At 39.5% G+C, this 20,295-nt stretch overlaps 3 protein-coding genes and 2 non-coding genes across 6 annotated transcripts; 4 read left to right on the top strand and 1 right to left on the bottom strand.

Moving 5' to 3' along the window:
- Window positions 1-1,619: 1,619 nt before the first annotated feature.
- Window positions 1,620-6,928, top strand: hprt1 (hypoxanthine phosphoribosyltransferase 1). The gene is made up of 9 exons (XM_062425450.1): window positions 1,620-1,805; window positions 3,922-4,028; window positions 4,560-4,743; window positions 4,871-4,936; window positions 5,175-5,192; window positions 5,285-5,367; window positions 5,529-5,575; window positions 5,700-5,776; window positions 5,948-6,928. The coding sequence occupies exons 1-9, from the start codon at window positions 1,779-1,781 to the stop codon at window positions 5,993-5,995; spliced, it is 657 nt and encodes a 218-aa protein (XP_062281434.1). The 5' UTR covers window positions 1,620-1,778; the 3' UTR covers window positions 5,996-6,928.
- Window positions 6,929-8,272: 1,344 nt separating this feature from the next.
- On the top strand, window positions 8,273-14,467 carry pabir2 (PABIR family member 2). 2 transcript variants are annotated; one of them, XM_062426012.1, is made up of 10 exons: window positions 8,273-9,122; window positions 9,287-9,365; window positions 9,462-9,515; window positions 9,850-9,893; window positions 10,013-10,067; window positions 10,391-10,492; window positions 11,031-11,116; window positions 11,695-11,759; window positions 11,909-12,005; window positions 12,521-14,467. In XM_062426012.1, exons 1-10 carry the CDS (start codon window positions 8,998-9,000, stop codon window positions 12,657-12,659), a joined length of 846 nt encoding a protein of 281 aa, XP_062281996.1. In that variant the 5' UTR covers window positions 8,273-8,997; the 3' UTR covers window positions 12,660-14,467. The 2 variants fall into 2 exon arrangements, with proteins under 2 accessions (XP_062281996.1, XP_062281995.1); XM_062426011.1 differs by having other exon boundaries at window positions 11,028-11,116.
- LOC133986477 (small nucleolar RNA U109) lies at window positions 9,562-9,701 on the top strand. The gene has a single exon (XR_009925506.1). It is a non-coding gene; the product is annotated as a small nucleolar RNA U109 (small nucleolar RNA).
- Window positions 10,149-10,297, top strand: LOC133986476 (small nucleolar RNA U109). Its single transcript, XR_009925505.1, has one exon. It is a non-coding gene; the product is annotated as a small nucleolar RNA U109 (small nucleolar RNA).
- A 313-nt stretch (window positions 14,468-14,780) lies between the features above and the next one.
- Window positions 14,781-19,685, bottom strand: mospd1 (motile sperm domain containing 1). Its single transcript, XM_062425540.1, has 6 exons — window positions 19,591-19,685; window positions 17,520-17,820; window positions 17,347-17,422; window positions 16,847-17,079; window positions 15,645-15,806; window positions 14,781-15,527 (listed from the first exon to the last, which is right to left on the bottom strand). The coding sequence occupies exons 2-6, from the start codon at window positions 17,671-17,673 to the stop codon at window positions 15,496-15,498; spliced, it is 657 nt and encodes a 218-aa protein (XP_062281524.1). The 5' UTR covers window positions 17,674-17,820; window positions 19,591-19,685; the 3' UTR covers window positions 14,781-15,495.
- Window positions 19,686-20,295: the final 610 nt, after the last annotated feature.

Genomic DNA, 20,295 nt, shown 5'->3' with positions numbered 1-20,295 from the left:
ATTTTACACATTTACTGAAAGAAAAGAAGAGTCTTTTATTGGAAAGTGTGTGTGTGTGTGCGTGTGAGGTAAAAGTACTACTCGTATGGTTGGTAACAGGGTGCTTTGAAGGTGCCCGGTGTGGTTTGAATAGTGAGGAATGTCACACCGGCTGTAGAGTCAGACTGTGAAATTACTTTCATTTTACATTCTCCATTCAGACTAAGCCCTCTCATCCTCACATATGGAACATTCATTCTTCCTCTGTAGTATTTAATATTAATCATTTTGTGCATTTAACTCACCAATGCACACATTTTATGCACTGACTGCATATGACCTTAAAAAAAGCCCCAATGCCTTACAACATTTTACATTTCTGTAGTATGTTGTTTACAGTGTAGTACACAGCTTTTGGAGTTTGTGTACAATAAATCAAAAGGTTATTTGTTTTGCACTAATGGGCAATTAGAGTGCAACTTTAGGAAGATGCCATAAATCTTAACAGGCTCCTCAGCTGTCAGCACACAAAAAATCCACCATTTATCAGTATGCATACTGACACCTTGAGTATACTTAATGTTGCCACTTTTATTGTGACACACACTACATACTCACTGCAGGATGACTTCAATGGCAACTTTTTGAGAGAATCAAGGTTATTTCTATGTGTAGTTTTACAGTGTCTGTACTTGGAATATACCTCACCTCCAACTCTATTTTTAGAAATTTTCAGTTCAACTTCCAGTTCCTTCAGCTCCTGTTTCGTCCTGCCAACATAAAAAACATCCACAGGGGCATGAAGCCATGAACAAAAAAAAAAGGTGTTGCAGTTAATAAATCCACTAATCACATGTATCTTGTTAGTATAGACATCAGTGATGATGCAATGTTTTCATCCTCCACATTAGAAACATCCTTCGGGTTGGTGTGTTAACCAGGCGTGTTTATATTTGAGTAATAACTTAAAGAAGCCCTGCTTATTGGTCTTCAAAAATGTTGTTTTCTCAGCATAGGATTGAGAGTTGTATAACCATACTGTCCTACATTGAGCTATTCTTGCCCTAAAAAGATAAACCGTTTGGTTCAACAGTCAAGGTCATGGTAGTCAGAATCAGGTTCATTGTACAAAAGGATTGCACATACTAACAATTTGCCTTGGTGTTGCACTTAACTGTAAAAAAAAAAGTACACAAATTAAGTAATCCTAAATAATTTAAAAATAATTTACAATAAAAAAAAGATGTAAAATATATTGTAAGTGAGGAGAGCTGCTACAGGTTTACATTTTATCTCGAAGAAAATTAGATGAAATTTGCAAACAGGACTAAAATGTGTATATATAGTATGCAATTTAAAAATAATAAAACAAGTTGTGGTAATACAGCATGACATATTAGCTCAAAAGTGAATGTAATGAATCTCAGACTTCACTTTAAGAGCCAGACTCATAGTGGATGGCACTCAGTAATGTATTTATACCCACGGAGGGTAATGAATGTTTTTTTAAAGAGTTTTTTCAGCAGTAATGTATGGTACTTTTTTATCTCCTGGCGGGGCGGGGCTAACCCCTCACATACTGCTCATGTGATTGGCCCGCTGCGTTCCTGCGTCACAGACAACATCGAGACTGTAGACGGCCGCAGCCCGGAAAAAGACAGCAGTGCCCGTTGTACCAGCGAGCACATGTATGTGCTTTTATAAAGGTGAAGGGTCTCCGAAACCGAGCTGTCATTTTTACCTTTCTTTGAAGACCACGGCAGGCTACACCAAAGGGAAGGGCAGGCACCCACACAGACATGGCGACATCCAGCTCCTGTGTTGTGGTAAGTTTCCCCCCCCAGCAGTCAAAATAAGCACACAGGGTGGTCGTAGGATACCGCTACATGTCCACACTGGAATAACACGGCGTACGTGGGCGTTACTGCGCTACGTAAAGTCCTTAAATGTAACTTAGGTTGTTTGTCTTTAATGGCTTGTGTGTAGTATTTATGCTCACCTTGGAAACAGGTTTCGAGGTGTAACGCGGTGTGCTTCCTCTATAGCGTGGCCTGCCAACACGCGCTCTCCACGCTTGTGCGCACGTCACGCAAGAGACTTTTCTGGACGGGCACGTTAAAACTGTGTGTGTGTGTGTGTGTGACACAGCAGGTTTCAGGTTGTATTTATGTAATTATATGATTATACATCACTACAGCAAGAAATGTGCGAGCTGCAAACAAGGGGGCGTGTTTTGAGTGTGCGCGCCTCTTTGGGCTACGCATTACGGTGCAAGGCAGATGTTTATGTGTATAACTGGCCTACAAAATGTCTGACTGACTGGCTTCAGGCGCATATTCAACATGTCTTTTGAATTCAAAAGGGTATGTCCACAAGTGTTCTGACATTTTCTGAATGGCACGATGAAGAGTGTGAATGCTTTACAGTTTTGCCTGAGGACAAAAATCAGTTTCAGCAAAGGGTGTGTTTCAATCAAAACACAAAATGAGTTATCTAAGCATCATTGGTAGGAAGGATAGGTGTGAAGCCTACAGTATGAGGAAATGGCATTAAATATGGAAAGTGGCACAAGTACAAGGCTTTTCTTTTATGGTATTGTATGGCAGCTTGAGTCAACACGCAGTGCTACAGAATGGTATCTGTGTGTATTTTGAAATTATTATACATATTATTATTATTATTATTATTATTATTATAGATAAGCTGACTGGCCTGTGATGGCCTTTGTACTGGAATAAGTAAGCAAATAACCAATGAACTATTTTTTCATTACAGCCAGTGTTTTATTGTGACCAAGCCTGGCAGCAGACTGTAGCATGCCTAATTGCTGACTCAGATAATGAAGATAAATGCACATGTTGCTAAAACCGCATTAAAATAGTCAGTGGAAGATCTGATCCGGCCTCTTGTATCCCATTTCAAATGAAATTAGCCGTAAAGTGGACTGTTGCCAAACATGGACTTTGCCAACACAAACTACAAGATTGCCCCGCCGCTGACCTTGGTCTAGATCATTGGGTTGTTTTCCATATTTTGCTTTCCAACTTAGTTTTTTTACCTAACGGACAACATGCCTTTGAGTAACAGTGGAAAAAACTCCCTCGCATCATGTGACCCTGAGGACATCTGCTCAGTATAAGTTGGTATTATTTGGAATTGAAAGGGTGTAGCCCAAACAGATGGACGTGTTTTTCATTTTGGTGGGTGTAAGTAGGGAACGCTTTATTCTAGTTTAACCACATGTGATGTCAGGGCGGGTATCATGCTTTGCTCATGACTAGGTTACAACAATGTCGATTTGTTTAAATGGGAGGAGATTTCATAAAAGTTATAAATACTGAGTCTGCTTGTGGTCTCTCTCATCATTCCCACAGTGTCCTCGAACTCTGCACCAGCCTCTCAGCTGTCACATGATACCAGTTTTGTCATCTGGATTCATGTGGCAGACAGTTTGTACGAGAGGAGGAAATTGGATTTCCTTTTTTTTGTTGTTGTTTACAAAATATGAGAAATATCAAAAACCTTCTGAAGAATTAGGAAAGGCATGTCTGTTAAAATGTCAAATTGCTATTTGGATAGATGGTTTACTTAGAATAGACCTTCAGTAGAGGCAAAGGGAAGAATTCACTGACATGTTAACAGAGATTCCTTTCTCTAATAACCTCAGGTTAGTATTAAGCAATAACAACTGTGTCAGTGTTGGAGCCTGGTTGCTCGCTAAACTGTACAGATTCAGCCATTGTCCTCTAGGTTTGCATTTCATTGCAGACAAACCGTTGAAGACAGTGAAATATATGGAGGGAGTTGATGGGAATGTAAATCGCCAGTGACCTTAGCCCCTTCCCCTCGTACTGCCCTGTATCAGATGCAAACCCCGTGTTCCGTGTTAGGTAATATCCCCTGAGATTTTTTTTAACCCTTTTGTGTCTTGCTGTGTTCCAGATCAGTGATGAGGAGCAGGGGTATGACCTGGACCTTTTCTGCATACCAAAGCACTATGCCACTGATTTGGATAGGGTCTACATCCCACATGGACTCATCTTGGACAGGTGGGTTCCACATTATTTTAGCAGCGTGTAGCAGGGTTGTTAAAATGTAATGGATTGTCGGGGTCAGCTGAAAGGTGAGTCGTGTGAATGATTGGTCTGACTAGTCTGCTTCAACAAAAGACACACATGAGGAAGAGTTTATATACTGAACTTAGGGTTTCTAAGTTTTTAAAAAAAATGGAATCTTAAAGCAAGGATTCACATTTTTTAGGCTTGTTTTTACACAATATTCACAAGTCCATGTTGCATGTTGGACTTTATATGGATTGCGTTATTTCTGCTTTTCTATTTCTGTTTTAGCTTTAATAATTCACAGTGGTTGTTTTTTTCTTTTTCTTTAAAACTTACTTGTGAAAACTCAATCTTTGGTGTTTATTATAGTTTGGGCTCCAGTAGTGCTTTAGTAACGACAGCTCGGCCTGCTGACACACACAGAAAGGATACACTACTGCTGACTGTAGCAGTAAACTGAGCTGACCCCCCCCCCTCTCTCTTTCTCCCACTCTCTCTCGTCCACACACGTGATTGCAGGACAGAGAGACTGGCCAGAGAGATCATGAAGGAAATGGGGGGGCACCACATCGTGGCCCTCTGCGTCCTCAAAGGGGGCTACAAGTTCTTTGCAGACCTGCTTGACTACATCAAGGCCCTGAACAGGAACAGCGACCGCTCCATCCCAATGACAGTGGACTTCATCCGCCTCAAGAGCTACTGTGTACATAGCAATCACTTTTTACAACATTACATACACAATAAACTGTTTATTTGTATATTTCCTTGATTTACACTCTGCACCTGTACAACAGTATAATAAGAAGTCCACTTGACTCTCGTCCTCACAGAATGACCAGTCGACAGGTGAAATCAAAGTCATCGGAGGAGATGACTTGTCTACGTTGACAGGCAAGGTGAGAAGGGAAGAGGGGAACATAACCATGAATAAATCTGGTTATTGTGGTGATACTGTGAGCATTATTCTCTGCGGTCTCCCTTCCCACCACTCTCATTATTGTGCACTGACGCAACAGTGTAATGAATAGGCCACAGCCATGGTCACAGAGATAACTGAGTCACACTCACATTCAATGTGTCCAACTAGAGTGTCCCACTAAAATAATTCTTCCTTCTTTTTTTTTTTTTACACAGAATGTCTTGATTGTGGAGGTATGTATTGATTTTTATCTTTTATTATTGTTGTTATCGACTTTCTATTTCAAAACTTCTAACATGAGCTCCTTTCACGCTGTGTTTTGAAGGATATTATCGACACAGGGAAGACAATGAAGACGTTACTGGAACTCCTCAAACAGTACAATCCCAAAATGGTTAAAGTAGCAAGGTAATTTAATCCCATTTCCACTGCCTTTTAAGCACTTACTCCTGTATCTCATGCTATAACAGGAATCATGCGGTCATGTTTTCTATGAATGTAGTGATTTTCACTGGAAAGCTGTCTTTTTTTTTGTGCATTTTGCTCATCAACTTGGTTCCTGTCTTCAGTTTGTTGGTGAAGAGAACACCAAGGAGTGTTGGCTACCGACCAGACTGTGAGTTTAAGATAATAAATCAGACTATTTGTTGAATTTATAGTAAGTAGATTACTGTATGCTACACTGTATACAGTAGTTAACGCAAAGACAAGTTACTAATTAATTTACCTGTTTGTTTCAGTTGTAGGATTTGAGGTCCCGGACAAATTTGTGGTGGGATACGCGCTAGACTACAACGAGTACTTTAGAGATCTAAATGTAAGTATATGAGACAGATAAAGGAGCATAATAATTAAAGTAGCTCCTGTTTTTATGCTTACTAGAGTTTGTACTGTTTGTCTGTTGATGTTGACCAGGGCAAGAAAAAACAGAACAAATAATGTAAATCAATAACATGCTGCAATACTAATTGTTGGTTTTCTGTTTCAGCATATCTGCGTCATTAGTGAAAGCGGGAAGGAGAAATACAAGGCATGAAGAGCAGCTAGTAACATTTTTTAACGTATGGATATATCTTTTCCTTTTTTTGAGTTTCATTTTATATTTGATTGCATCATATTTTTGTCATAAAAAAACCAACTCAGCCTGCTCAGGGTCCCTGAGGATACACTGTTATAGTGACAATCCTGACAGTTTTAGCCACCACACACGCTAGGTTCAAAATGAATTGCCTTAGACAGAACCACATCTGGGTTAAACAGCATGGAGCCCAGCTTTCTTAGAGTTAGTACAATGCTTTAATGCCCCAACACTGATTGATCACTTTGTAAGCGATGGAGTAATTTATTCAGAGCAATGCTGCTAGCTTAATTTACAATATCACAATTTTTGTGCTACCATAAGATTCCAACATTGACAACTTATTATTTTATAAACTATTTCTTTTAATGTAATTGTACTTTTATTGGGAAATATCAATAGCTGCTTTATGAGCACCTTTAAAGAGGATGTTACATTTTCTTTAAGTTTCTATGTACATATAGGGAGGTTATATGTTATTATGTTATATGATAAGATAAATTGTGTTTTAAAAAAAGTACCACAAATGTCGGTTGCTGTCCCTAATTGAACACATGGATATGCTGAAGATGAAATATCCTCTTATTTATGAGTGTATAGTGGTTATTTTGTCTGAACATGTATCCAATTTCTTTGTGTAATACTGAGGGTTTTTTTCTGGGTTTTTTTTAAATGCTGGAAAATATTTCAACTTCAACTGAAGTCAAATGTTACTCAATCATATGTTTAAATCAATTTATCTGTAACCCCTATTATTGAATCAGGCAGACATAATTTAAATACTTAAAAAAAAAATTGTTACTATATAATTGAACCTCATTCAGTGGTGCCATCGCTTAAATCATTGTCAACTGAATATTTCAACACCAGCCATTAAATGTTCACACCCTTCCTGTGACTAGCGGGTTTTTACTATCAAAGCTTTGTACACACCAAATACTTGGAACATTAAAATAGTTCCTGGGCCAATGTATGAAAATATGGGGAACTGTAATGGTGATGCTGAGAAGATCAACACCACCCCCACCCCTCCCTCTCTTTCTCTCACAAAACAGTATGATAAAGACACAGGCTGTATACAGTGTTACAGCAAAGTGTTCTGCATCATGTCTGTGAGTTGACTGAACTCCTGAGTTTTCTAGGAATGTAATAAAGTGCATTAGCATTCAGTCAGGGTGACAACCATAAATGTTTGACCTGTTGTTGTTGTCATCTAACTTTGACCTGCAAGCTGCCCTGACTGTACACAAGGTCCCTCACTAGGACGTGTTTTGTCATACATCACCTTTACAGAGTCTTTTGCAAAGAGTCTTCACATTCATTATTTCATGTGTCCAGTGCCTTTTGTTATTTTTTTTCATGTTTAATCATGTTAAAGACAGCGCCAAACATTTGCTGGTAAAAGTTTGATAAATGCAAACATTTGCTTAATGCTTCAGAACAATTATACCTCTGTCCTCCTTGAGTTGTCGCTAAGGGCCTCTTGCGGGCTTACATTTAAGTTGATTTAAATTTTTTAAGGTAAATAAATGAAAAGATGTAAAATTTGCTTCAATATAAACCTGAGATATGCTATATAATTTATGATAGAACATCTTTATTGACATAAAGAAACAGTTCAATTTGATAAGGGTACAAGGTACACAATACAAGAGGAATTGTCTCGCAAAGAATATACACTCAATGTGAATCAAAAACTCAGTTAAGATTAATAAGATCTCTCTCCAGGGTCTTTACATTATCAGAACAACTTGACAAACACCCCATCCCCTTATATTCCATAGGCCTGAGCTACAAAGAGAAAAAGAAAAGAAAAACATGAAAACAAACCATAGACTATATCTGCCCAGCTGCCATATCATCTATTTGTACACATATATTTAAATAAACTGTTCATAGTATATGTCTACCGTTGCAGAGTATTTGGTATGTTGAAATCCATAGTCCAGTCAACCAGATGGAAAAACAATACAAAATAGTATCTGCAGGTAGAGTTGATAGTCCAGGACCAAACGCTGCAGGTAAGCATAAGTCCTCCTGAGCACGCCGGCAGAGGAAGTTGTCTGATTGGACAAAGCCAAAAGATGAAGCTTTCTGATTGGATAGGCATGGCGAATGACGCTCCCTGATTGGACATATCCGATGACGATAAAAAGGGGCGTGAAGTTAGCTGCTAACCGCTAGCCACTCTGGGATCCAGCTCATTCTTGGCGGTGCTCTGCAGAAACGAAAAAAACGGGCCAGTGTAGCGTTTAATAATTACAGCATATACGTCTTAGTTATCTCCTGTGAGCCGTAGCAACAATAAGACTGATGGACAGGAACATTTACCCGGGGAAATGGTGACCCGGCCTCTCTCTGGACATGGCATTGTGGCTATGAATGCTAACATAGCTAGTTAGCCTGTGCGGCTAGGTAGCGGGGTTTGCTGGTTGTAGCTGCTAGTCAGAAGGTACACTCGCGTTATGAGACTCACTTAACGGCGGCGTCGGTAGTTTAACGTCACCTGTTTCACCGCGCTAACATGCGGGAGTAGTCCAGCAGTGTCTCGGTCGCTCCAGCAGACTCTCCGGTCGGTAGCTAACAGTTACCGGGCATTGTGCGGTATGTAGCCGTGGCATGCTAACCATCCATCAGCAAAAGTTGGTCACTGGTCGTAACGTTAGCACAGGCCAGGTGTAGCTGACTGTAGAGTTTCGATATGAGGAGACGTTTTGTTTATTAGCCAGTGAGAAGTTGCTTAAACGGCGGAGTTACTGAGAGCAAAGGGCCTAACTTAGCAGACTGTTGACTGCATTGCGTTAGCGGGTTTATCTCACGTCAGCTCAGTTGCCTTGATTGATGGTGATGATGATGATGATTATTCATGTAATCATGTAAAGTTGGCAAAGTTTGGAGAGCAGCAATGTAACAGCGTTTTTAATTGAACGAGCTGGTGACAGGCAGCGTTAGCAAGCAAAATGAACAACTCAGGAGTCATGCCACAAGAAAAGATGGAGCTGGATCTGGACATCCCATCTTCATTAGTTCAGACCGATGGACACTTGAGGAGATCCAACAGTGCACCAATGATAAATGGCTTAAGGTTCTACAATATGATATAGTTACAATAACTAATCTTTTAATTGATTGTGTTTTATGTCCTGACATATTTATTGAAGTAACTCCCTGATGTAATCACATTATAATGAGTTCATGGGTAGGGGCAATGGACTAAGACATATATTTGGTTTGAATTTTTCATTACAGCGATAACTCCCAAGTGTTCCAGAGAGAGGTGCTGCGTAGCCGGAGAAATAGCACTACAGTTGTCAACAGGCCCAATATGGTACAATCTTTAAATGAAACACATGGTTTTATAAAGCAATTGTCTCGCAATTGATTCAGTCCTGAGCCTTCAATCCACACGCATCCTTCCTTACAGGTCCCATCATCACCCATCCGAGTTCCCAGCACCAGGCTTCATCAGATTAAACAAGTAAGAACACAGTGGTCGTGTTTGGAAATGTTTGATGCTGATGTTCGAGCATGTCAGACCGCCGTCTCCCTCTCAAGCCATAGGGAGTGATGGTGTCAAATAAACATGCTAGAGTAACAATTTGGAGTTAACAGGGCCATTGATCTTCCAGAGTTGATCAATTGGTAGTATCATACTCCAACAGAGAGAATTTCATCTCCATATTTGAAGCGATGGAGTAATGAATCAGGCCTGAATTATAATGTTGTTAAAGAGCATGTGTAGTTGGGAAAATGCTAAATAAGTGAGTAAACTAATACTTCAAAACCATTAACCCTCTCGTTTGCTCTTGCAGGAGGAGGGTGTAGATGTGATGAACAGAGAAACTGCTCATGAGCGGTAAGCTGTGTATTTATGAACGCACCAGCTGGATGAAGAGATTGGCTTTAATTGTCATCACTTTGTTTTAAGGACAATGCTGAGAACATCTTCCTTGTTTTCTACTCTTGCACACACAGGGAAGTTCAAGCCGCTATGCAGATAAGCCAATCCTGGGAAGAAAGCCTGAGTCTGGTAAAGAATTAACTCTTCATTACAGCTCGTCCAAACCCCCATCAGTGCTGTTGATATGTTCTGTTGTCATGTACCTTCCCACTGCATGTTTTGGCCCTGGGCCATTGTTGGCCCCTCTGTATTTCTGTAGAGGGGGCAAGTACAAACATGCTAGATCAACACTTTGGAGTTAACAGGGCCACCAGTCTCTCAAGGTCAGGCTGAGTTGGTAGTATAATACTCCAACACTAGATTTTGATGGGTTTTTTACTACTTCACTACCCAGTATCATAGACATACACTGAGGCGTGATTAATGTGTTTGGCGATTGTGTGTTTTTATAGAGTGACAATGACTTGGAGAAGTCTGCATCGTCGTCTCCGAAGCGCATTGACTTTGTCCCCGTGTCTCCTGCACCATCCCCAACCAGAGGGATAGGAAAAAAGGTACATCTGACCTCTGTATGTTTACACACACGTAACCTGATAACACTATGAATAACCAGATGAAGGTAATGGTTTAACTGTTTCCATGGTTTGCGGTAACCTGATTTCACCAGTAACTCGCAACCCAGATTGATGAATGGAGGACTGTGTGGTAGCCTGCAGGAAACAATTTATTAGCCGCTGAAAAAAAAACAAGTAAATAAGAGTCCTGAGCATTTTGGGTAACCCTGTGTCTGGACAACAAGCGTGTCAAATGTGTTTTTCATGTGCATGTCACATGCAACAGATACGCTGTCATTTTAATCCATGCAGCTGTCTTCCCCAGCTCAGTGCAGGCTCGCATCCAGGCCACATCTCATATAGAAACAGTAAATTTACTGCTAATTGGGTTGCACATGCTCCTCTATAGAATATTAACTTTACTGAAGCTGTAATCTGGTTATAAGTAAATGTATTTTTGGATGCTTGGGCTGTTACCCTCTTGTCTAAGTGTCTATTTTTATTTTTTTTTAAAAATCATTTTCTTTCTTGCAAGCAGCAGTGTTTCTCTCCTTCACTACAAATTCTTGTGAGCAGCAACGGCCTAACACCGAGCCCAATACCCAGCCCAACACGACGATTCAGGTGAGGAACAAGTCTTTCATTTATGTCCTTTACAATTCACCAGTTTTTACTTGCTGTTTATTCAATGTGTAGTTGATGAACATCTGCTGTACTGTTTCCTGTGAGGCTACAATAGCACCAGCTGGCCCCAATTTGACTGTAATTTCCCCCCTGTTTGCATAAAATGGGTTTCCCATTGCTAGTCTGTCTACAAAATAAGACAACAGGCATTTTTCACAGAAGACATGACATGTTACGGTAGGAAGACAGGAATAAATAACTTAATGAATGAGTGAATTCCAATGGCAGGGCCCTGATATTGTGCACGCCTGTCTTACTGGGACACTTAAATGGAACGGAGCCATAATTAATGTTACCAGTAACACCTGTGCTTTATATTCTGTGACAAGTCAATATGTCTGCTATGAGAAATGCTGATTTCTCTGCAGTTTAGTTATTATGACTTCATAATTGTAGCTTTATGATAAATATTAATGTGGTAGATGCTTTCGTACAGCATCATTAGCAGCTCCAGTTGACTGTGGCTTTTAATGAACACGTATGCTGGTGTGACAACGTGCATGTTTTGTGTTCCTCAGCCGGCGGAGTCAAAGCCCAATCAACTGCATCAGAGCCAGCATACTCGGGCCAATGAAACGTAAAGGTGAGCTGCTTCACATAGCTGGAAAACCGTAATGCATCCCTGTGTGCTTTTAGAATGACTAATAAATATCTATCACAACAAGATCAGCTAAAGACCACATGCTCTGAGAGAGATCTTTTTAATGTAAGGCTCTCTTTCTTCTTCCACAGGTGAGATGGAGACGGAGAGTCAACCTAAGAGGCTCTTCCAGGGCACCACCACCATGCTGTCCTCTGATGTGTCCAACCTGTCAGAACTGAGCTCCTGGTAAGATGAGAAGTGTCAAAATCACACAATTGGGTGATAAGTCAAGCAAGCCAGCCAGCCACATTACAGCTTGAAGAGCTGTGGTTGGATTAGCTTTGTTACATTTAAAGTTTTAGTTTTAGTTACGTATTTTCAGTTATTTACTCAACTGAAATTGGAGATATACTGCAGCAACATAATTTGTCTAATTGCTATATAGATATAGATATAGATATAGATATAAATATATATATATAGATATAGATATAGATATATATATATATATATATATATATATTAGTAAAAAGATTTATTTCAGGTCAATATCAGCATAAATAATTTTTTATAGATTAGTCACAATCTGTGTGTTTATGATGGGTTATCTTTAGAAAGTGAAACCTTATGCCCCATAAGGTTTAATTTTTATTTATATATACTGTATGATTCAGCAGTGCTTTAAATAGGCTCCTGCAACACTCAAAGTTCCTACAGCCTGCAGTCTCACAGAACGTAACCTTTTTTCTTTTTTTTTTCAGTCACTCTCCAGATTTGCTGGACGGCAGCCTCAGCAGCGTCAGCTCCTCCACAGATTCCCCGGGCAAAATGGAGGGAGTGTCGCCCTCCTCGTCCAGCAACTCGCCCTTCACCTCCCTCCAGGACTTGTCTCCAAAGTGAGCACGGGACGCACAAAGAGGATGGCTGTAAAAGAACAGACCTCTCTATCTAGATCTCTGTGTCTCTCTCTCTCTCCAGGGAACGAGTTTTTCCTCAGACCCTCCACCTCACCATCGCTTAGATTTAGTCAAAGTGAAAATATTCCATGTTTTGCTTCTAAACAGCAGTTTTCATGGCTTCTAGCGGGAGGGTCCAGATGTGTTTTTTTGAATTAAGGAAACTAAAGCCATGGACAAGTTGATGCGTGTAGAGGTAAAAAAAAAAAAAAAAAAAAAAAAAACCTAGTCAAACTGGGATGGACTGAAGACGCCGAGCACCAGCTGCTAGTAGAGGATCTCGGGATGGTGCTTGGCTTCATAGTGATACCGTGTTTTCATATAAGTGGCTATCCTGCAAATCTGTCCCACCAGTTCCCCTCACTGGAGAGACATCGAGCACTGGACAAAACGAGGGAAAAAAAAAAAAGACTATTTGGATGTGTATATTAAACTTTTTAGTGCTGGAGAACTTCAGTCCGCAGGCCTCTGTATGTACACAGTGTGCAGTTTTTTTTTTTTTGTAAGAAAAAATTTAACTTATTGTTTTCCTGCTTTGTTTGTAATTATGTACATATTAACCTTGTCATATGTCATACATAGTTTAAAGTTCGTGGCTGAGAGATGAATGTGGGCACAGGTCTCCAACAGCTGACATTTTCTTTGTAAAGGAACAAAACTACTTCCAGGGTAGAACTATGGAGATTTCCTTACTGTTATACTGTAAGAGAAGTTTTGTTTTTCAAGGAGATATTCTGATTATTTTTATGGTATAGGCTGTGAACTGTGGTGATTTTTTTTTTTTTTTTTTTTAACATTTCAGCTTTGACCTCCCCTTTCCCCCAATGACATGCTGCAGCTATAATTGCCCTTAATGAGCAGTTAATTGTGGACAGAATTAGATGATTACCACTGTTGGGTTTTCAACACTACAGGCTGCTCTATCCTGTGTTTTTGTCAGGATGTTTTTGTAGATGAACAGTATAGTAATGATTCCCTTTTTCCCCCCCTTCCTTTTGGCAACATGTTTTTATTTATGGTTTAAAAAAAACCATTAAAGTCAGAGGTTGTTAGGTTTCTACCCCCCCTCCCCCATGAAATGAACCATTTATGTTGCCACTACCTGCTGCAGCAAAAACAAAATGGCAGCGTCACATTGTTAGTAAAGAAGCTGCTGTCTCTGCTGTGGTTACATTTATTAAAAGTGCTTCTTTTTTTTTTTTTGCCCAGGACCCTCATTTTTATGTCTCTTATGTTTCACCCTGTGTGCAAGTCTAAAGCAGGGAAGACTACCTTCTCGTATTAAATAAAACAAATCAAAGCAGTACAATATGAGGTGAAGTCTGTACTGTGAAGAATTTTTTGCACCTCTATTAGCTCCAATGTCCAAACATTCTGTGTAACTGAGTCTATGTGAACCCCTCCATGGTTCCCGTAGCCTTTTGATGTTTATGTGCGAACGAGGAAGTGATTGTAAATCATTTTATGGAAGTGTGCTCTTTTTTAACAAAGAAAAGTGTGGTTGCAGTTCTTTCACTGATAGTCTTTTTCCTTTTTTATCCAAGTTAGAAAATGGAAAAAGCTGTCAGCTCACCCTGCTGTCAACAAGCTAAATGTTTCCAAGATGATTATTACCCCCCCCCCAGTCGTCATAGGAAGTGTTTAGGTAATGGAAAGACTGTAACCTGCCATGATGGCTAACACCATGCCTATGCTTGTCTTTTTGTGATTGCCATCAGACATCAGGACTAAATAAATTATTTCTTTATTATACATGTGTGCGAGTAACTGTTTTGAATATTCAAAGTGTTTTGTTTTTTTTAATTCTTGTCTGCAGCGTTTAAACAAGTACACGACTCATTTAAAACATTAACACTGCTCCAAGGAAACACTATTAACAGCTCTGGAATTAAATGGTATGCAAGCAGTGACAAATCATGTTGTTTTCAAGCTGTCAGACCTGTCAACAACATCCAGCCCCCAGAGAGACTATTATTTTCAGTAAGCATCATTACAAAGGTTTTCTTGTCACATAAAGCTGCCCTACTGACCCAACTTGTAAACATTATACCAGACAGATGCGTTTAGACTTTATTAAACGTTTGGAGCATTGATATACTGCGGCAGACAAACCATTATCTCTAGAAGATGACCTTCCTTCGGTGACATGTAAAAGTTCTGTATATTAACTGCTGGAAAAATAAAAACTCATTCAAATAGGTACCCACACATGCAAATAAACTGCATTTAGTCATCAGAGTCTACACACAAAAAAAATGCTTTAAAACATCAATATAATGATGGTTACAGGTGAATACCATAAGAAAACTTTTTTAATGGCTTTATATACATGTTTGCATGTAAATTCCTTCACACTCAAGTTAACCATGTTGTGTTTACATAATGGCAATAGAAATACAGACACGGGGGGTGGGGGGGTTTATGAGGCCAGACGACACTTTGAATGATTCTTCACGGGCCCGCTTCAAGGTACAGCTCCTCCTCTCACGCTACCGTGCCTTTGACCTGTACGCAGGAGGTCCTGCGCTGTTTGCATCGGTTCACTATTGTGTCAATTTTATGTATTAACACAAATGCGTGGATTTTAAAACAAGTATTCTAAAATGTACTGAATGTTTCAAGGGGGATAGGAGACGCCCGTGCCCCCCCACCCCCCATGCTGTCAGCTCTACTCATTGAAGCGAAGTAGTGCCTCTGGTGTGAGAATGTTCTCTCCGTCTTTTTAAGATTCCCCTCCTCCTCCTCCCTCTCCTCCTCCTTCTCTCTCAGCTCAGGGCACTTCATGTGCGTAGGATGACCATTGTAAGAAGACCTAAAATATAACAAGAAACCAAACAGAGCAATGGAATGATTTCATGAAGAACATCAAATCTGAACATTTTCTGTCTTCGCTGATTGCGTTACGTTAGTGTGAATCTTCATCACTCACCGAGAACATAAGCAGCTACAAGTTTCTTGTTAACACTTAAGTGGAGGTAGACAGGCACAGTAGATTCTTGCTCCCCCAGCGTCGGGAGCATCAGGGCGGCCATACACACCAGCCCGAGCAGCACCGTCAACAGACTGGGTCCTCCGGCAACAGGACGGCTCTCTGTCAGTCACACAGACACACATACTGACATCAGATGTGAAAAGGTAGTACACAAGGCAAGCTATTGACAATATTTGACGTTTTTGTTACTGCCAACAAATCTCATGAAAAGACCAAAACTAGCAGACTTCAGTCAGTCTCTAAATACTACGTGGCGTCGACTGTAGCTAGTTTAAGTTAAACATGAGTAAACAGTGCATTAGTTTGGGTTTTTTTGTTGAGTCTCAGATGTGAGGTATTTCACGGCAGCAGAACAGTTCGTACAGGATTGACTCAAACAGAGGAAAATGTCACCCAGTTCTACAATGTGGTTCACTAATGTGTGTTTTAATGGTGTAACAGGTCAATAATGGGGATCTGTGGCACAGAGGAAAAATATATACCAGACTTTGGAGACAAAGACAATGGCTGTGTCCAAAATTGCTCACTCACTACAACCTATAGAAAAGACACACTACTAGCTCATTGTCATTATTTTGTGTCTTCACCATCAACTGTACACTATATTTATTTATTTTTTTGTTTTATTTATATGTTTAAACCTTCATTTTAATTCTTTGTAAAGTTTAAATACCTCTCTTGCATTTAAAAGTAACATTTGAAAGCATTGAAATGTATAAATATAACTGTGGTGAGATCTTTGGGTAAAATCTTGTATTTGTTGACAATAACAGAATAAGACTGTGTAAAGATTATATTACATGTTATACAGTAAAGATGTCTTTGCATATGATTATCTTAACAGTATATTGCTAAACAGGCGAACAGTTAAAAGACAGTGTACATGAACCTACCTTGCTAAAAGATGAGTGCAGGAGTGGATGAACAGACTTTATTATTATTATTATTGTTAATATTATTATTGTTGTCTTACTTTGTAGACTTAGTCATTATTTTTTACATTAGATAATATAGATTAGGAGATATAGAGAGGCAGCATTATGGAGTATAAGATACCATGTTTTGTGAATAGTAAAATCTTCCCAAACTTGAGCCGTATGAGTATTTGGCTCCATCTAGTGACCACACAACAGTCCTACCTGTTTGAAAGGCAGTCTGTTCAAAGAACTCGCTGTCTGCGAGCTGCTCTTTGAGTCTGCGTTCCTCATCTTGGGGTCGGGGGCTGGACGGCTCCTGTGAGGCCGAGGGACGGAGCGTGGCTGTCACCTCTTTGCGACCCAGAGCTTTCCGCTGACTCTGCTCCGACACCTGCAGTCGGAACTTGTCGTACACCCCGTAATGGCACGCCCGCACATCTCTGTGTCTGATTACTCTGCAAAGACACAGAAAATGAGACAGAGGAGAAGCATTAAATGTGGGGAAGCTCACACAGTGTGTAATTATAAAATGTCATGTAACTTGGAGCTGGAAGCTGTGATGAACCACCTGACTGACAATTTACAATCAAAACCATCAGCCTACAAGTTAATATTAAGCAAAGTAAGTGATAAAAAAATAAAGACATGAGCGGGATGAGACACGTGACTCCTATGGTGATATAACACTATCACAGTGATCCCTACTAACATAAGAAACTCACATGTCAACACAGCACTGTGGCTTGACAGCTCCTGTAGCATCCACCACAGTGTACTTGTTTGGCGCTGTGCACAGCACTGACAAAGAAGAACAAACACAGATTATTTCAAACATCTTGGATCAAAACCAAACATTATAAAGCACACATGTTTATGAACTCCTCTGCTTACTCACCTTTAAACTTGAGGGCGAACTCATAGGGATTGTAGAGGGTGAGCACCTGCTTGTGAGATGTCTGCTCATCTGCGTAGAAGATGAGCTCAGTGGGGAACACGAACACGGGAAGGCTTCCTTCCACCAGCTCAGGCTGTCGGTGCTGCTGCTGCATTGGCTCCAGCTGAGCTTTTCCCCTTCCCCGTCCACGGTCTGCCTGGGCCCCCCCACCCCTCTCTCTACAAACTATCAAGCTGTGTTAACACCCTTTAGGTGAGAATGGCACTTCCTGCTATCAGCTCCTTGGGGCCATGATATTTTACTGTGAAAAAAACACACGTTTACTGTTTCCAGTTACTTTGAAGATGAATACGTTGTGACAAATACAAGGAAGATTACAGAATATGAAGCACAAGTTCCCATTTGTTTGAGTCTTTCTCAAATCAATACTCAATTACAATTAGACAGCTTGTGGTTGCTGTAACTGTCTCTTTGCGTCACACTTGCTGTAAAGTGGTTGCTTCCAAATGTGATTCCAATCTAACAGATTGGAGACAAAATATCCAATCTTTACTCTGTTTAATATTAATTTAAACAGGCAGGGGTCAAATAAAGAGGAAATATTACAAAGGTACAGCCATTTCTGGTTCTGATTTGGTAGTTGATTTGTCTAGTTGAAGGCTCATGCTGGCTTCAACTGAAACTTCAAATGCTTTTTTTTTTTAAAACTTTCATTTGGATTATGAGTGGATGTCATCTCCTTATGCCAGAATTGAAAATCAATCAGCAACCAAAGACTATTTCAATGTATTTTATGTATGGACTTCTTAATAATATGTACAGTCTGTGAAGTATTTTGAAGCATCTTGAACAAAACTTAGCATCTTTATCGGCCAAATATATTTACCCATGAAACAAATGTTGTGTACACTGAGAGCCACTCCTCTTTAGTGGCACAGAAAAATAACAACACAATATACTTAAGGAATGACTATATTTGGGTGAAACCGTTTCTGGGAAATGTAAACAGAATTCATATAGTGCAAAGTGAAGAGGTGCTGAGATAAATGTTAAATGGTAAAAATGACATGTTACTTTATATGCATGTAGTCAGTGGTTATGTACATTATATACAGCCTGTTCAGATATATAGTAATGAGTAATATGTATAGCACATTTTGAATTTTAGACTGAAATAAATATATATAATGTCTAGGCAAAGTGGATATTATAGTGATATTTATAGTGTACATTTAAAGGTTAATGCCAATCTAAAACCTGTATATTGACTTTTGACAATTATTAGAACTGTACATTAAATGGCTGACATATCACTACTTGCTTTGAATGCATGGTTTTAATGGTTTTGGAATGTTTTTTGGAAGTATCTCAATTATTTTTAACAGTTTGAGCAGCGAAATAATAAGTGACAGTCACAGCAACTTGATTCTTGAGATGTGTTCAAGATTAAACAGGTAAAGTGTAGTTCAACAAAGCAGACAGGACTAAGTAAGCTCCATGTGGCTGGTCACGTGGCCGTGTATGTTTACATGGTTACAGTAAAGCTCGAGGAATCGGGCTCGTGGTGTCGCAACATTTTTCCACGTACACGTAAAAAAAAACACATTTTGAGAAACGCAGCTGTAGTGAAGTTTCTTTTCACTCTCTACACGTATTCTCTCACAAATACGTTATGCAGCAAGCTGTATAATCGTGTATGCATGATATGTAAGTATAAATGTACGCTGCCGTTAAACTGCAGTGTAATCATCAGCTGCACCGTAAACACACACAAGAAAAGAGGTCTTTAAGGAAACGTGTTGGATATTAATTTAACGGCAGGGTCATTTACAACAAAATATACCATCCATAATATTAATTGGTAACGCAGCCTTGCGGTTTTATTACATTTGCTTGCTATGACACTGTAATAACATAACATGAAATACTGTAAGGCTGTGTAATAGTGTTAACGTTGGCTAGCGTTAGCCGGCTAAGATAGCCACTAAACCTTATCCTCGCGCGGTGTCATTACAGAAAATACAACCAAAAGTTATTTTATGTCAAGAAAAAGGTGACAGTGTGACTATACCTTGTTGTCAGCACGTTGGTTAGTCTACCGTTTACGTTGTCTCCGAGGTTAGTGCTCCTGATCCACCCTGTTGTTGTTTCTTCACAGCCCTTTTTTTTCTTTGTCAATGCAGAGCTCGCGGTGCATGCTGGGAGGCTGGGACGACAACGTGCAAGACGTCAACAAAACGACGTAAAGATACGTCAAGATAAACAACAATAATAAACAGTATGTTTGTTATAACTTTATAACATGCCTAAACGTATAAAAATACAACAACACACTTAATGGAGTAATGGATGTTACCAGTTATTGTACACTGCTCAATCATTGGTTTAGTAGGAGCACACCATTGAGAAGAATTAATGTTTTTTTCTGAAAACATAGCTCATTTTGAAAGTGTTACATCACGATGATAAGGACAATAGATCACACTTTACTATGTATTTCGCCTTGCTCTGACAGAAAGCAATAGGCTTGGAACTCTAATTTACCTATGTAATTGAACTATCTAATTTCTGGGTATATTTGATGAGACAGTGATGCTGCCTTCAAGTGCTGTTGGATATATTAAAATTATGAAAGTATGACCAAACGAAACAGAAAAAATGAAGGCGGGACTTGTTGTGATGTTACAGGCCTAGCGGAAAATACTTTTCCCTTGTTAAAATATGCCATTATTTTTCTTAAAGTTTTTGTTTGTTATATACAGTCTATGTTTGTAAC

The sequence above is a fragment of the Scomber scombrus genome, chromosome 9 (assembly GCF_963691925.1).
Source record: "Scomber scombrus chromosome 9, fScoSco1.1, whole genome shotgun sequence".
Classification (NCBI taxonomy): Eukaryota; Metazoa; Chordata; class Actinopteri; order Scombriformes; family Scombridae; genus Scomber; species Scomber scombrus.
This window is presented reverse-complemented; position numbering and strand designations above follow the sequence as displayed.

What these genes read in the sequence shown, in the direction of transcription:
- mospd1 (XM_062425540.1), bottom strand. Translation starts at nt 17,673, where the DNA reads ATGCAGCAGCAGCACCGACAGCCTGAGCTGGTGGAAGGAAGCCTTCCC. An exon ending in GTTCGCCCTCAAGTTTAAAG is followed by an intron (nt 17,423 to 17,519) that starts GTGAGTAAGCAG and finishes CTTCTTTGTCAG; the next exon opens with TGCTGTGCACAGCGCCAAAC. An exon ending in CCACAGTGCTGTGTTGACAT is followed by an intron (nt 17,080 to 17,346) that starts GTGAGTTTCTTA and finishes GTGTCTTTGCAG; the next exon opens with AGTAATCAGACACAGAGATG.
- pabir2 (XM_062426011.1), top strand. Translation starts at nt 8,998, where the DNA reads ATGAACAACTCAGGAGTCATGCCACAAGAAAAGATGGAGCTGGATCTG. An exon ending in TTGTCAACAGGCCCAATATG is followed by an intron (nt 9,366 to 9,461) that starts GTACAATCTTTA and finishes CCTTCCTTACAG; the next exon opens with GTCCCATCATCACCCATCCG. An exon ending in AGCCCAACACGACGATTCAG is followed by an intron (nt 11,117 to 11,694) that starts GTGAGGAACAAG and finishes TGTGTTCCTCAG; the next exon opens with CCGGCGGAGTCAAAGCCCAA.
- hprt1 (XM_062425450.1), top strand. Translation starts at nt 1,779, where the DNA reads ATGGCGACATCCAGCTCCTGTGTTGTG. An exon ending in CATCCAGCTCCTGTGTTGTG is followed by an intron (nt 1,806 to 3,921) that starts GTAAGTTTCCCC and finishes GCTGTGTTCCAG; the next exon opens with ATCAGTGATGAGGAGCAGGG. An exon ending in AAAATGGTTAAAGTAGCAAG is followed by an intron (nt 5,368 to 5,528) that starts GTAATTTAATCC and finishes TCCTGTCTTCAG; the next exon opens with TTTGTTGGTGAAGAGAACAC.